At 36.0% G+C, this 17687-nt stretch overlaps 1 protein-coding gene across 12 annotated transcripts in view; it reads left to right on the top strand.

The window, feature by feature from the left end:
- ADGRL3 (adhesion G protein-coupled receptor L3) overlaps positions 1–17687 on the top strand; it is a 923733-nt gene that overhangs the window by 870562 nt on the left and 35484 nt on the right. For all 12 annotated transcript variants that reach the window (XM_043906659.1, XM_043906657.1, XM_043906653.1 and 9 more), the window contains one exon: positions 8030–8155. In XM_043906659.1, coding sequence (XP_043762594.1) covers positions 8030–8155 — 126 coding nt within the window. The remainder of the gene's footprint in view (positions 1–8029; positions 8156–17687) is intronic.

The following is a 17687-nucleotide window of genomic DNA, read 5'->3' as shown; positions in this document are numbered from 1 at the left end:
TTTGGTTGCTTCCATATCTTGGCTGCTGTGAATAGTGCTTCATTGAAGCAGATATCTCTTTAAGAGCCTGATTTTGTTTCCTTGGGCTATAAGTCCAGAAGTGGGATTGCTGAATCATATGGTAGTTCTATTTTCAATTTTGTGAGGAACCTTCATATTGCTTTCCATAACAGCTGTATTTATTTCTATGACCACCACAGGGCACAATAGCTCTCTTTCTTCCATATTCTCACCAATTCTTGTTGTGGTTTAGTCTCTAAGTCAGGTCCGACTCTTTGCAACCCCATGGGCTGTAGCCCACCAAGCTCCTCTATCCATGAAATTTCCCAGGCAAAAATACTGGAGTGGGTTGCCGTTGCCTTCTCCAGAGAATCTTCCTGACCCAGGGATGGAACATATGTCTCCTGTGTCGCCTGCATTGCAGGCAAATTATTTACCCCTGAGATACCAGAGAAATACCAATTCTTATCTCTTGTCTTCTTCATGATAGCCATTCTAACATATGTGAAAGAAAGAAAGTGAAGTAGCTCAGTCGTGTCTGACTCTTTGCAACCCCGTGGACTGTAGCCTACCGGGCTCCTCCCTCCATGGGATTCTCCAGGCAAGAGTACTGGAGTGGGTTGCCATTTCCTTCTCCAGGGGATCTTCCCAACCCAGGAATCAAACCTGGGTCCCCCTCATGGCAGGCAGACGCTTTAACCTCTGAGCCTCCAGTGGTATCTAATTGTGATTTTGATTTTCATTTTTCTAATTAGTTATGTTGAGTATCTTTTCATGCTAGCCATTTGTATGTCTTCCTAGAAAAAATGTCTATTCATTTCTTTTGTGCATTTTTTAGTTGGATTGTTTGGGGGGGGGCTACTTTTGAGTTGTGTGAGTACTTTGTATATTATTGGTTTTAACTACTTATCAGATATATACTTATCAGATATATGATTGGCAAATATTTTCTTCCATTATGTAGATAGCCATTCAACTCTGTTTCTTTTGCTGTGCAGCCGCTTTTTGTTTGATATAGTGCAACTTATTACTTTTTCTTTTGTTGCTTGTTCTTTCTATGTGTTTGTGTTAGTCGCAGAGTCGTGTCCAACTTTTTGCCATCCCATGGATTGTAGCTCACCAGGCTTCTCTGTTCATGGAATTCCCCAGGCAAGAATACTAAAGAGTAGACTGCCATTTCTTCCTCCAGAGGATCTTCCCAACCCAGGGATTGGACCCGGGTCTCCCACATTACAGGCAGATTCTCTACTGTCTGAGCCAGCAGGGAAGCCCGTGACAAACATTTGGTGAGGTGTAGTCCTCTCCAGGAGTCCACAGATGGCTTCTTTTGTATTGAAACCCACCTCATGTCCAGCACAGTTGCAGCTGCTCATGAGACCAGATTTCAGGAGAAAAGAGACTCATTTACTTATGTATAAGCAGCCTAAGGGGCAGGTGTCTAACTTAACACATACGTCCAAGAGCTTTTGGATGCCCTCCAGTTAGGGCACTTTGGCATCTTTGGCATATCCCTCTGCCTGCTCTAGCTCTGGGGTGCCATCTTTTTTTCTTTTTTTCCTCTCCACAGGTGTCGTAAATTTGTAAAAAAAAAAAAAAATTGATTGATTGATTTAATAAATTCCAAGCCTGGGAATTCCCTGGTGGTCCAGCAGCCAGGACTCAGCACTCCCAATGCAGGGGGCCCTGTTTGATCCCAAGTCAGGGAACGAGGTCTTACACACAGCAATTAAAAGTTCACAAATTAGATGTTGTGTGTGGTACAAGATAGTGAGGTTCAGTTTCATTCATCTCGTGTGGTTATCCAGTTTTCCTAATGCCACTTATTAAGAGATTGTATTTTCCCCATTATTTATTCATAGCTTTTTAATCACATATTAGTTGACCGTATCAGTCCAGTTCAGTTGCTCAGTCATGTCTGATCTTTGCAACCCATGGACTGCAGCACCTCAAGCTTCCCTGTCTATCACCAGCTCTCAAGCTTGGTCAAACTCATGTCCATTGAGTCGGTGATGCCATCCAACCATCTCATCCTCTGTTGCTCCATTTGCCTCTGACCTTAAATCTTTCCCAGCATTAGGGTCTTTTCCAAGTAGTCAGTTCTCCACATCAGGTGGCCAAACTATATGGTGGCCAAAGAGTTTCAGCTTCAGCATCACTCCTTCCAATGAATATTCAGGACTGATTTGCCTTAGGATTCACTGGTTGGATCTCCTGGCAGTCCAAGGGACTCTCAAGAGTCTTCTCCAACACCACAGTTCAAAAGCATCAATTCTTTGACACTCAGCTTTCTTTATAGTCCAACTATCACATCCATGCATGACTACTGGAAAAAACATAGCTTTGACTAGATGGACCTTTGTTGGCAAAGTAATGTCTCTGTTTTTAATACTAGGTTTGTCATAGCTTTTCTTCCAAGAAGCAAGCATCTTTTAATTTCGTGGCTGCCGTCACCATCTGCAGTGACTTTGGAGCCCTCCAAAAAATAGTCTCTCACTGTTTCCATAGTTTCCCCATCTATTTGTCATGAAGTAATGAGACTGGATGCCATGATCTTCGTTTTTGAATGCTGAGTTTTAAGCCAGCTTTTTCACTCTTCTTTTTCACTTTCATCAACAGGCTCTTTAGTTCCTCTTCATTTTCTGCCATAAGGGTGGTATCATCTGCATATACGAGGTTATTGATATTTCTCCCAGCAGTCTTGATTCCAGCTTATGCCTCATCCAGCCTGCCATTTCTCATGATGTCTGCATATAAGTTAAATAAGCAGGGTGACAATATACAGCCTTGATGTACTCCTTTCACAATTTGGAACCAGTCTGTTGTTCCACGTCCAGTTCTAGCTGTTGCTTCTTGACCTGCATACAGGTTTCTCAGGAGGCAGGTCAGGGGGGTTGGTATTCCCATCTCTTTAAGAATGTTCCAGATTGTTGTGATCTACACAGTGAGAGGTTTTGCCGTAATCAGTAAAGCAAAAGTAGATGTTTTTCTGGTGGTATTCTCTTGCTTTTTCTATGAACCAATGTTGGCAATATGATCTCTGGTTCCTCTGCCTTTTCTAAATCTAGCTTGAACATCTGGAAGTTCATGGTTTACACACTGTTGAAGCCTCACTGGGAGAATTTTGAGCATTACTTTGCTAGCGTGGGAGATGAGTGCAATTGTGCCATAGTTTGAACATTCTTTACCATTGCCTTTCTTTGAGATTGGAATCACAACTGACCTTTTCCAGTCCTGTGGCTACTGCTGAGTTTTCCAAATTTGCTGGCAGATTCAGTGCAGCACTTTCACAGCATCATCTTTTAGGATTTGAAATAGCTCAATTGAAATTCCATCACTTCCACTAGCTTTGTCCATAGTGATGCTTCCTAAGGCCCATGTGACTTCACATTCCAGGATGTCTGACTCTAGGTGAGTGATCACACCATTGTGGTTACCTGGGTTATGAAGATCTTTTTTATATAATTCTGTGTATTCTTGCCACCTCTTCTTAATATCTTCTACATCTGTTAGGTATATACCATTTCTGTCCTTTATTATGGCCATCTTCGCATGAAATATTCCTTTGGCATCTCTAATTTTCTTGAAGAGATCTCTAGTCTTTCCCATTCTATTGTTTTCCTCTATTACTTTGCATTGATCGCTGACGAAGGCTTTCTTATCTCTCCTTGCTATTCTTTGGAACTCTGGATTCAAATGGGAATATCTTTCCTTTTCTCCTTTGCCTTTCACTTCTCCTTTTCTCGGCTATTTGTGAAGCCTCCTCAGATAACCTTTTTACCTTTCTGCATTTCTTTTTCTTGGGGATGGTCTTGATAACTGCCTTCTGTACAACGTCATGAACCTTCATCCATAGTTCTTCAGGCTCTCTGTCTGCCAGATCTAATCCCTTGAATCTATTTCTCACTTCCACTGTATATTCGTAAGGGATTCGATTTAGGTCCAGCCTGAATGGTCTAGTTTCCCTACTTTCTTCAATTTAAGTCTGAATTTGGCAATAAGGAGTTCATGATCTGAGCCACAGTCAGCTCCTGGTCCTGTTTTTGCTGACTGTATAGAGCCTCTCTATCTTTGGCTGCAAATAATATAATCATTTTGATTTTGGTAGTGACCCCCTGGTGATGTCTATGTGTAGAGTCATCTCGTGTGTGTTGGAAGAGGATGTTTTTACTATGACCAGGTATAGACAAGGGTTTATTTATGGGCTCACAACCTGTTCCATTGGGCTTGCACTGTGGCTCAGCTTGTAAAGAATTTACCTGCAATGTGGGAGACCTGGGCTTGACCCCTATGTTGGGAAGATATCTGGAAAAGGGAAAGGCTACCCACTCCAGTTTTCTGGCCTGGAGAATCCATGGACTGTATAGTCATGGGGTCACATGGAGTCTGACATGACTGAGCGACTTTCACTTCAGAGTCTGATCCTTTGTCTATTTATCTACTTTTCCAATACCATGCTGTTGTGATTTCTATAGTTTTGTGGTATGGTGTGCAATCTGCAATGTGATGCCTCCGTCTTTGTTCTTTTTTCTCAGGATTTCTTTGGCTGTTTGGAGTCTTTGGTGGTTGTGTACACATTTAAGGATATCTTTTTCTGTATCTGTGAAAAATATTGGAACTTTTATAGAAACTGCATTGAACCTATGGACAGCTTTGGTTCTTATGGACATTTTAACACTCTTATTTCTTGTAGGAGGTTTTTCTTAAGCCATCTGACTGATTTCAGTAATATGCTCATCTTATGTAGTTACTCATATTTGAATAGAGAAATGTGAAATAATCCATTTTTGATATATATTTTATAGGATTATTTGTTGATTGATTCAACTCATTAATGAAAAAAAATCAAACTTTGAATTGTCAGTCATTTTCTGGAGTGTAGGTTATATGATTGTTTCACCAGCATCTCTACTTTGTCATTAAGGTTGTCACATTTTCTTTGTTGTTAACTCAATTATGTGAAACTTCCCAGAAAGTTTCATAATTATTTTATTTCTGATCATAGAGTATAAAAGAAATATTCCTTGGGCTGGTATATTTTCTTTTCCATGTTTATATATTCTAGAACAACATCATGTTGAATAGTCACATGCCATATCTGATTGGGATAAGATGTTGTATCATGTGAAATAGTGGATTAGAATATGCAAATGACTAAATTGTCAAATAAGTTATATTATAATCTGGAGAGATACCTCTCATGGAGATGGTGCATGTTATTTTTGCTTTTTTCTTTTTAACACACATACTCACCACTTCAAATCTAATCATAGAAAAATAAGGTCTGTAATGATTCAGTAAGTAACATAGCTAAATGTGGGACTAGGTATCACTAGATCTCTTTATTTACTGGTTATTTATATAATCAGTTCAAAACATTTAACCTTTTTGGTAAATTTCCATGGTGAATTCCTGCTTATATAATATTGCTCCCTTTGTAAGTAACAGAAATGGAAGTGGTTCCCTTTCCTCTTCTCTCTCTAATAGCCCCTCTCTCCCCAAAATATTTGTTTAGATTTAAATCACTTCACTAAAAAACACTTCCTCTTCTAAGGAGAAAAGCATCACTTGTTGAGTTCATTAGGAAAAACAAAATAGGATATAGGTTATAGTGAAAATTTAGGTTCTAGGAGATATTTCATAAATAGAATACAAATTACTAAACTGTAATTGATAATACTTCCCTATGGGTGGAGATTATTTTAAGTTTCCTCAAATTCTAATTAAATATTTGTCCTCATTTCCTCCAGAAACAAAAAATGAGATAATTTAATAGATTACTTTAATAATATTATGCCTTATGTTGGTTATATCAATATTAGAAATGTGACATCTTAGTGAGAGCTTTCTGATCATAGAGCACCCATGAGATCTGGATATTTTCACATAATGCATATCACTTAACCTTTTCAGTCTTTCAGTTTACTTTCATTGCTTAATCTTTTTAGTGTTCTTATTTGTAAAATGTCAGTAATAATTATTTCCCAGATTCATTTTGAGGGAGGAACCTAGCATAGTTCCTAGCAAAGAATGTTTAAGATGGAGAAGCTTCTTCATCTCACCCTCCCATCTCACCCTCACACATATTTTCAACACACACACACACACACACACAGAAGCAGTCACAGACTTATTTTAAAAAACAAAATATGAATTGGCTTGTAAATAGTGAATAAAAATGATGACTTCTAATTAATGATAAATGGCATAAAAAACTTTGTTGGAAACAATATAATTTAAATATATTAAAATATGTAATTTTGGCATAACCAATGAAAGGCTTCAAAAATTAGCACATCATGCCTCTTTGTTCTGCTCACACTGAGCACCTTTTTTCTCTTATCTATCCTATCTTTCAACTTAATTCACTAAACCAACAAATTCCAACATATATATATATGTATATATTTAATTAATTTATTTTTTATTGAAGGATAATTGCTTTACAGAATTTTGTTGATTTCTTTCAAACCTCAGCATGAATCAGCCATAGGTATACATATGAAGATTATCTCAGAAGTCTTCTTCTCTGGGAAGCCTTTCTTGGTCCCTCTCTACTTCTATCCGGCACTTCTTTTCCATGCTTTGATTCACATGACTTTGTATCATTGTTCCTATCACATAATTTAGTGAATGTGAATTCTTCAAACAAATCTGAATATAGTCAGTCTCTGATTTTGCCATATTATAGATGGAATGAACTGTCATATATTGAGATAATGTTTAATTTCAAGTACTAACTTTAATGTATCATCCACACCCCTTACTTTTTCTTGATTCTAAGTAACATTTCTCAGGAAAGCATGTTTTTATGTTTGTTTTAAATAATTTTACATTATCACAAATTCTGGAAACTATGGACTCATGTGAAATCAATGAAATACTAAAGATAATATATATACAATATTATTTCATAATGAATGTAAAATTTGTGAATGTAAAACCAGTAAGTTATCCTATAATATGTTTTAATTGATAAACAAGTAATTGGCATTTATTTTTCTTGATGTCACTAGTGGAGATATGATTTTGAACAATTTCTGTTTATCTTTGTAAGTCTTATTTGATTAAATTGATTTCCCCCAGAATTATTGATATATTTTCTTGTTTGGAAGTCTCAGCTAAAAAATGTATATCTCCTTTTTATATTGTGACTTTTATACTACAACAAGGATTAAGTAGTTATTTGTAGTCCTACATAGGAAAAAATCATACTTCTCTGTAATTATTGAATAGAACTATTTTGATGGAGGTCTTCCCTCATAGTTCAGTTGGTAAAGACTCTGTCTGCAATGCAGGAGACCCAGGTTCAATTCTTGGTTTGGAAAGATTCACTGGAGAAGGAAATGGCAACCCATTCCAGTATTCTTGCCTGGAAAATTCCATTGACAGAGGAGACTGGCAGGCTATAGTCCTTGGGGTTATAAGAGTTGGAGATGAGTTAGTGACTAAACCACCACCATCTTGAGGGAATAAATTTTAAATATTTTGAATTTTATATTCTCAAATTGACAACTTACCTCTTTTAAGAGAAATAAATTTCAAAGAAATATAAATTATTTAAAAATGCTTAGCCCAACACATTCTTTTTTTCTGCTCTGTCTTTAAATATTCTGTCTCCTCTTTCTTTCTCACCCATTTCCATTTCCTCTTCTAACTTCCTGGCTAGACCTCTGCCTAAATAATAGTTGCACCAATAGGAATACATTGTAGCAGATCTGTGAAGCTAAAAATAGTATAGAAGCGGCTTATTATTAAGTTTTTGTTTTTTCAACTGAGAGATTATATCTTTATGGTGTGATTGGGCATATGTGTTTTAAAAAGTCCAGTTATACAAATTTCAATCTTGACAGTATGGATATTATTTTATATTGTAAAAAAAAAAAAACATACAAAATGTATTCTGAACAGACTTTCTTATTTATATCTGTAGGGCAGAATTTTTTAACTATCTGAAAATAAAACTCACATGCATTTTATATTTCTAGCTGAAATGAATTCCTTGCTAATGGAAGTTGATGTTCTTGACTAGGTACGAAAAGAGTATGGGAAATGCCTGCGAACGCATTGCTGTAGCGGGAAGAGTGCAGAGAGCTCCATCGGCTCAGGGAAAACGTCTGGGTCTCGAACTCCCGGGCGCTACTCCACAGGCTCACAGGTAAACGATATTTGTTAGTTAAAATGAAATAGCTCTTATCTGTATTCTGTTACGCGTTGCTGTCCTTTCTTGGTGAGATTTATTTTCTATCCCACGCACTTGACACAACACATTTTTGTTGTTTTGTTTTAGTGTGTCTCAAATGAGTATGGTTATGACGGAAATTTAAGAAACCAAAGTGCGAAAAGATTTGAAGTTTAGAGTCTAAGTTTGTATACTAATTCATGATTTCAGATTGCTCCTAGTTGAATGAAAAATGAAGGTGAGGAAAGGAATTTGGCACTTCACCTAAAATTCTAAGAAAGTAATATTTTACATAAATATTCTTGAGTTAATTGCTTCTTTTAACTAGTCTAATAATTCTTTATTGTATACTGAAAATATTTACTTGTGAAATAGTAGGTTTAATCAGTTCAGTTCAGTTCAGTCACTCGGTCGTGTCTGACTCTTTGCGACCCCATGAACCGCACCAAGCCAGGCCTCCCTGTCCATCACCAACTCCCGGAGTTTACTCAAACTCGCCTCCATTGTGTCGGTGATGCCATCACCCATCTCATCCTCTGTTGTCCCCTTCTCCTCCTGCCCTCAATCTTTCCCAGCATCAGGGTACTTCCTGTGAGTCAGCTCTTCACATCAGGTGGCCTAAGTACTGGAGTTTCAGCTTCAACATCAGTCCTTCCAATGAACACCCAGGTCTGATCTCCTTCAGGATGGACTGGTTGGATCTCCTTGCAGTCCAAGGGACTCACAAGAGTCTTCTCCAACACCACAGTTCAAAAGCATCAATTTTTCAGTGCTCAGCTTTCTTCACAGTCCAACTCTCACATCCATACATGACCACTGGAAAAACCATAGCCTTGACTAGACGGACCTTTGTTGGCAAAGTAATGTCTCTGTTTTTTAATATGCTGTATAGGTTGGTCATAACTTTCCTCCCAAAGAGTAAGTGTCTTTTAATTTCATTGCTGCAATCCCCATCTGCAGTGATTTTGGAGCCCAGAAAAATAAAGTTAGCCACTGTTTCCACTGTTTCCCCATCTATCTGCCATGAAGTGATGGGACCAGATGCCATGATCTTAGTTTTCTGAATGTTAAGCTTTAAGCCAACTTTTTCACTCTCCTCTTTCACTTTTATCAAGAGGCTCTTTAGTTCTTCTTCACTTTCTGCCATAGAAAGTTATAACTCATTTCAAGTTGTATGCTACTAGGTCAAAGGACAGTTCAGGGAGTGAAGAATACCAAAATAGCATCATTGGTTTAACTGATCAAAGTCCTTACTCCCATGAGTCCAGCACTTCAGTTCAGTCACTCAGTCATGTCTGATTCTTTGTGACCCCATGAACTGCAGCATGTCAGGCCTCCCTGTCCATCACCAACTCCCGGACTTTACCCAAACCCATGTCCATTGAGTCTGTGATGCCATCAACCATCTCATCCTCTGTTGTCCCCTTCTCCTGCCTCAATCTTTCCCAGCATCAGGGTCTTTTCAAATGAGTCAGCTGTTTGCATCAGGTGGCCAAAGTATAGGAGTTTCAGCTTCAACATCAGCACTAGATATATTAATAATGACTGTTTCATCCCTCTCAAAGGAAATTCTGAGCTTTAAAGTTATTTGTCTTCCATTTTCCACACAATATCAGTTCAAAGATTATTATGTAGAAATTTCAGCAACTCTAGGATGCTAAAATGCAACAAATAAAAGACATATGTGGGTCATGCATGAGTGAGTTTGAGTTCCAATTACCAAACTAATATTTCTAAGAATATATGTTTCAGTGGGAAAAACAATCATTTTTGTAGTGTTGTTAATTGAAATTTTCTGAAGAAGACTTGAAATTCCAAAATAAATTTATAAATCAAGAACATATTTTAACTCTATTAACTCAACCTTCTAAATTTATTTATTTTAATTTGGTAATTATATATATACACATATATATAATAAAAAGATAATTTTTTCTTTGACAAATTCCAATTGGCTTATAAATAAGAGGTTCAGTTTCCCTAAACAATTCCATTCTTAGGCTTAGAAAATTAAATATCCTTGTAACCTTTAATTATAATATCACTTGCCAAGCTAATATATCTGATTCTCTAAAACACATTCATTGTCAGGCTGGACAGTTATACACACTGAACTAGCACTTGAAAAACTCTTATAAACCAAAGATAATAAACAATATTCTCAGAAATATTGTCACCACACTAAAGGAGTTATGTTTTATTTTATAAATAAAACCACATATCTATTATCAATCTAATAGTTCCAACTAAACATTTTAAAACTAACATGTAACTGTCAAAACTGTCAGTTATATGTTAGTTTTAGAAAGTTTATTTTTACTTTGACAAGTTATCTTGACACTTAGCAACCACAAATTATCATAATGATCATGGAACTTATTCCCACAGATAATAGGCAGTTTTTTAAAATTTGAATTTATTTTATTATTTCTATGCCTTAGTATGGTTGCAAAATTGTAAATTAAGGAATCAAATGTACCAAATTAGATGGACCGAGATTTCTGAGTTAGGACTAGTAGATTGTCATTCAGAATCTGAGTTTCTCGTAAGAGTGGAGGCACACATGGATACTTTCTGTGTGACCTTCTTGGGATCCATTCTTTCATTTTCAACCTGATAAATTATTTTTTTTTTCATTTATTTTTATTAGTTGGAGGCTAATTACTTTACAATATTGTAATGGGTTTTGTCATACATTGACATGAATCAGCCATGGAGTTACATGTATTCCCCATCCCAATCCCCCATCCCACCTCCCTCTCTACCCGATCCCTCTGGGTCTTCCCAGTGCGCCAGGCCCGAGCACTTGTCTCATGCATCCAACCTGGGCTGGTTATCTGTTTTACCCTAGATAATATACATGTTTCGATGCTGTTCTCTTGAAACATCCCACCCTCGCCTTCTCCCACAGAGTCCAAAAGTCTGTTCTGTACATCTGTGTCTCTGTTGCTGTCTTGCATATAGGGTTATCGTTACCATCTTTCTAAATTCCATATATATGTGTTAGTATGCTGTAGTGTTCTTTATCTTTCTGGCTTACTTCACTCTGTATAATGGGCTCCAGTTTCATCCATCTCATTAGAACTGATTCAAATGAATTCTTTTTAATGGCTGAGTAATATTCCATGGTGTATATGTACCACAGCTTCCTTATCCATTCATCTGCTGATGGGCATCTAGGTTGCTTCCATGTCCTGGCTATTATAAACAGTGCTGTGATGAACATTGGGGTGCATGTGTCTCTTTCAGATCTGTCAACCTGATAAATTCTTACCTCTCTTTTTTGTAACAGTCTTTTCAACAATTTTAAATTGTAATTTCTGAGATTCTACAGAATGTCATTTAACTTGATTTGTTTCTGCATTCCTTTCATAAAACTGAGCTCATCAACCATTATCCCACAACCATTTTATTGGCAGATGTCTTCAGTGAAATCATAATATTTCAGAGTTTCGTGCATTATGTTAGAACAGAGTTGTGCAATGTTTAGCATTTCTTCTAACCCACAAGATAAAATACTGCAGCTTAAAAGAACAATCATAAACTTTGTGAATGGGTAGACCTTGTTTTAATTCTAGCCTTGCCATATTCCTACCAGCTGTGACACAAAACAAGTCATTAAATCTCACTAGCCTTCAGTTTTTTCATAAGTAAAGTGGTTTCTGATTTCTTACATCATTAGGAAGATTAAGCTAATGTATACAAAACATGACAAATTGTATATGCTCTAAAAGTTGGAATTGATATCACTTACTAGGGGCATTATTGCAGACTATAATTTCAGGTATACATTTTAAAGCTGTGTCTTTTTTTTTTTTTTACTTTTATAGTTATAACATCACAATTATAATATTGGGAAGAAAAACCTCATGTTGCTTTCTTGTGCTTAATATAATACTGATTCTGTTTAACTTTGACAGTCTAAACTACATGAAGTAATATTACTTAAATATAGTCTGTTTTGGTAGAAATAACAAATATTTTACATTAACTCTGAAATTCCATGAGCAACATCTAAAACACTCACTGATACTGAGGTAAAATTTTGAGAGTATAGGTGTCTTTTTCCACATCAGAGGACTTCTAAAATAACAATCATTATTTTTTGTTGTTAAGAAACTTTGGATTTATGTTATAAAATGCCAAGCAATCTTATAAGCTCTGGTGATAAAATGGTTAAAAGGCAACTTCCTCCAATATCTGGGGCTTTCATACTAACTGTAAAAGGCAGAAAATTTATTAGCAATCAAATAAACCAACAGAAAATACCACATTATAAAAGTTGGTGCAGAACCAAATATGGCCATATGATGCATAAAGTCCAGGTGGTTACTTGGATTAAGTGCTAGGCAAAGACTGGAGAAATAACAGGAAGGATGTTCAGGGAAAGAGAATTTCAGGTGAGCGCATCAAATATAAAGGCATTTAGGTAGGTAAGAACTTGAAACTTTGGGAGTCGGAAGAATGTCATTGGTTCAAGTGGTGTGTGAATGGGAGATGAAGTTGAAGAAAGCTGGGAGATGGATCCTTAAGTATTTGTAAGAGAACTGGAGTTTTGATTTTATTTTGACTATTTAGAAAGTTAAGGATATAATTTAGGAAACGGGGTGACAGGAAATCACCCACATGTAATAAAATCATGTGGCTACTATGTAGGTAATGGAGGGATGTTATTTTCAAGACTAAAAAGTAAAAATTCTCTCCATCTATTGATCTCCCAGTGGTAATCACTTATAAAAGGTTGGTTTATAAAAACTCTGCTTTCTAACACCATACACAAAAATAAACTCAAAATGGATTAAAGATCTAAATGTAAGACCAGAAACTGTAAAACTCCTAGAGGAGAACATAGGCAAAACACTCTCCGACATGAATCACAGCAGGATCCTCTATGACCCACCTCCCAGAATATTGGAAATAAAAGCAAAAAGAAACAAATGGGACCTAATGAAACTTAAAAGCTTTTGCACGACAACGGAAACTATAAGCAAGGTGAAAAGACAGCCTTCAGAATGGGAGAAAATAATAGCAAACAAAGCAACAGACAAAGGATTAATCTCAAAAATATACAAGCAACTCCTGTAGCTCAATTCCAGAAAAATAAATGACCCAATCAAAAAATGGGCCAAAGAACTCAACAGACATTTCTCCAAAGAAGACATACAGATGGCTAACAAACACATGAAAAGATGCTCAACATCACTCATTATCAGAGAAATGCAAATCAAAACCTCAATGAGGTACCATTATACGCCAGTCAGAATGGCTGCTATCCAAAAGTCTATAAGCAATAAATGCTGGAGAGGGTGTGGAGAAAAGGGAACCCTCTTACACTGTTGGTGGGAATGCAAACTAGTACAGCCGCTATGGAAAACAGTGTGGAGATTCCTTGAAAAACTGGAAATAGAACTGCCATATGACCCAGCAACCCCACTTCTGGGCATACACACTGAGGAAACCAGATCTGAAAGAGACACGTGCACCCCAATGTTCATCGCAGCACTGTTTATAATAGCCAGGACATGGAAGGAAGCTGTGGTACATATACACTACGGAATATTACTCAGCCATTAAAAATAATTCATTTGAATCAGTTCTAATGAGATGGATGAAACTGGAGCCCATTATACAGAGTGAAGTAAGCCAGAAAGATAAACACCAATACAGTATACTAATGCATATATATGGAATTTAGAAAGATGGTAACGATAACCCTATATGCAAGACAACAACAGAGACACAGATGTACAGAACAGACTTTTGGACTCTGTGGGAGAAGGCGAGGGTGGGATGTTCTGAGAGAATAGCATTGAAACAAGTATACTATCAAGGGTGAAACAGACCACCAGCCCAGGTTGGATGCATGAGACAAGTGCTCAGGGCTGGTGCACTGGGAAGACCCAGAGGGATGGGATGGGGAGGGAGGTGGGAGGGGGGATCAGGATGGGGAACACATGTAACTCCATGGCTGATTCATGTAAATGTATGACAAAACCCATTACAATATTGTAAAGTAATTAGCCTCCAACTAATAAAAATAAATGAAAAAAAATTAAATAAAAAAATAAAAACTCTGAACTGAAGTATTGTTCTTTCCACCTTGACCTTTCATTAATTGTTCTGTCATCTATTTTCATTTATTTTGTTGAATTTGTAGATGTATTTACTTTTGTTATACAGTATTTTAAACAAAAAATATATGTACCATAGATTAAATTGTAAAGTGTAGTAATAAAATCAACACCTGTGAACTCACCATCAAACTTAGGAAATAGAGAATTTGCCATATGTTTTTCCCTTCTTGAAACTTCTCCCTAAGCAATCCCTGTATCTCCCTGCCAGAGACAGTCTACTAACCTTTGTTTGTCATTTTCATGACTTATTCTAAAAATTTCTTCACCTCTCCAAAAGATGTTCATTACTTCACCTTCTTAAAGTATTTATTTAAAATGATATCTTATTGTGTGCAATCTTCTGTGACTTGCTTTATTCACTGTAATTTTCTAAAGCTTGTTTCCTTTCCACAAACATTTAAGTATAAGCTTAATGCTACATATTATATATTTTTCTCTGCTTACAATACTTTAGCCTTTCTCCTTTTACTTTTTCAATTATTATTTGATATAGTATAATAAGTTCTAATCTCCTAAATCAGGATCCAAATGATTGAAGACAAATATTGGTTATACCACTTATTAGATCTGTGATATTGTGCATGTTAACCTCTAAATCTCAATTTTCTAATGAATAGAAGAGTACATACCTCAGGGAATTCTTGGGAGATTTCAGTGAGTGAGTACATGAAAAACACATGATAGAGCCTCGAAGAATTGATTGAAATATTTGTTATATTTGTAATATATATTTTACATACACACACAATAATTATTATATATCAGGTACCATTTCAGGTGAACAGAAAAGGACAGAATTTTTATTTTACTTTTTTCTTTTGGCTGCCTCATGTGGCCAATGTAATCTTAGTTCCCTGACCAGGAATTGAAACTGGGCCCTCAGCAGTGAAAGCATGGATTCCTAATCATTCAACCACCAGGGAATTCCCAAACTTTCTGTTTTTTAGAGCCTCAAAACTAATGCAGACATTGGACATTACTGTTTAGACATTAAATATAAATATAAGAAATAACTATATTATTATAATATGTTGTATGTAGAAAATGGTAAAGCTATGAGGGCAAAAAGTTGCAGAGTTGGGTGCATGAAATACAATTCTATATAGGATGATCAAGTTAGGTTTCTCTATGGAGAAAGTATTTGAGCAAAGATTAAAAGAGATGTAAGAGTTATCTATACCAGTATCTGGGGAAAGAGTACTCCATGCAGAAGAAATAATCATACAAAACCTAAGGCAGAAGCATGCTTGGCTTGTTAAGTAACAGCAGGGGAACAGGTGTGCAAGCCCAGGTTGAGAGACTAATAGAAGATAATAATAATAGAAGATAATGGGGCTAGCTCAAATAAATGTCACCTAAAAATAGGAGGCTTCCCAGGTGGCTCAATGATAAAGAATTTGCCTGTCAATGCAGAAGGCACAGAAGACATGGGTGGGCAAGAACCCCTGGAGGAAAGAAGTGACAACCCACTCCCTATTCTTGCCTGGAAAATTCCATGGACAGAGGAGCCTGGCAGGCTATAGCCCATGGAGTCACAGAGTCAGACACAATTGAGCATGCATGCAAAAATAAGCATAATTCCATCAACTCTCAGTTGAGATTTCACTTCTTCACTGCAGTGTTCTCAGATTTCCTAGACAAGGACATGTTCTTTTGTTATACACACTTAAAAATTATTTTAATTGTGTATCATAATAGACATTAACAAAACCACACAAAATTTAAGTGTATGGCACAATGATTTATCCTTCCCCAGATCAATTATTAGAATATTGGCAGTAACTTAGAAACCATTTGAATGCTTCTTAATCAGTCATCTCAAGACATAATCACTATCTTAACTTTTAACAGTAGCTTTTGTTTTACATGTGTTTGATGCTTATCCACATGAAATCATCCAGTACATATTCTTTTATATGTTCTCCTTCTTTCCTTGGGCATTATGTTGCTTCAGGAGACTATGTTGCTCTTTTATTTTTATTACTATGTGTGTTCAGTCCATTCAGTCATGTCCAATCTTTGTGACTTCATGGACTGTTGCCCACCAGGCTCATCTGTCCATGGGATTCTCCAGGCAAGAATACTGGAATGGGTTGCCATACCCTCCTCCAGGGGATCTTCCCAACCCCCAGACTGAACCTGTGTCTGCCTGCATTTCCTGCATTACAAGCGGATTCTTTGCCCACTGAGCCACCTGGGAAGCCCTTCATCACTATACATTATTCTATGATTTATGTGTCCATCCTACCATTGATAGTCATTTGAATTGTGCATAGTTTTCAACTATCATTAGTAATGCTTCTATAGAGATTTGTGGACATATTGTACTTTTGCATTTATTTTGTTAATTTATATGTGATTAATGTGTCATGTATTAGTCTAGCAGCTCCATAAAGGCAAAGATGTTTGTATTTGCCTTTCCCCTTTCTATTTTCTACATTAAAGAGGTCAATTAACCAATAAAGCAAATGTAAGAAATTGATTCACAGTATTTCAGTTTGAATTTTGAAGTATTTTTCAATAGAAACATTTTTTTAAGTGTCAGGTTTATTGCATCGGTTTTCTTATTGTACTTTTATTATTTTTGCTTTGTATATGTAATATGTGTATTTTCTGACTTATATAACAAAATAGTATTTCTAAAGGATAAACATGACTCAATATTCATAAAACCAGTCATCTAATATTTTGAGAATTAGGTATTCCTACTATTTGAGTTCAAATATATTTGGAACATAACCCTTTTGTTAGTATTATAACTTTTTCATCCTTGGAAAAGCTTCTGAAAATATTTTGTTTCCTGTTGACAAGACTGTCATTTCTTTTTTGATCCCTAACTCTAATAAAGTAGCTATACAGTAAACCAGAAAAAAAGTCTCCCCCCACAATGGAAAAATATTGTTCTGCTTTCTTGAATCATCAGACACTTAGAAAATTGAATTTGAGATATATGATGCAAGAATTTCAGTTCTCTATAAAACTTCCTACTACATGGAAATGAATAAAGATCAATTGACTTCCTTTGTTTCCTTCAAAAGATAGAAAAGTCAAGATAGTATGTAACATGTAAAATTACATTGATCTTCTTATAAAATTAATAGAAAATGTTAAGTTTAGTAGCATCTTAATAATACTCTCTGTTCTTTTCATCCCAAACTATTTCTTCTTACAAGATTCTGAATTAAGTAAATTTTTGTTACTAAAGCTTCAATTTAATGCACATTTAAATATTACATTCCCATAAAATTACAGTGAAAATAATTTGTTTTACCTTAGAAATTAAAATTACTAAATTCTATCTAGAGTACCCTTCTATGTATCTTCATATATATCTTCTATGTATCCACATATGTATCACATGTATCTTTTAAATT

This window comes from Cervus elaphus, chromosome 6, assembly GCF_910594005.1.
Source record: "Cervus elaphus chromosome 6, mCerEla1.1, whole genome shotgun sequence".
NCBI lineage: Eukaryota > Metazoa > Chordata > Mammalia > Artiodactyla > Cervidae > Cervus > Cervus elaphus.
Note: the sequence above shows the minus strand (reverse complement) of the source record. Positions and strands in the feature narration are given on the sequence as shown.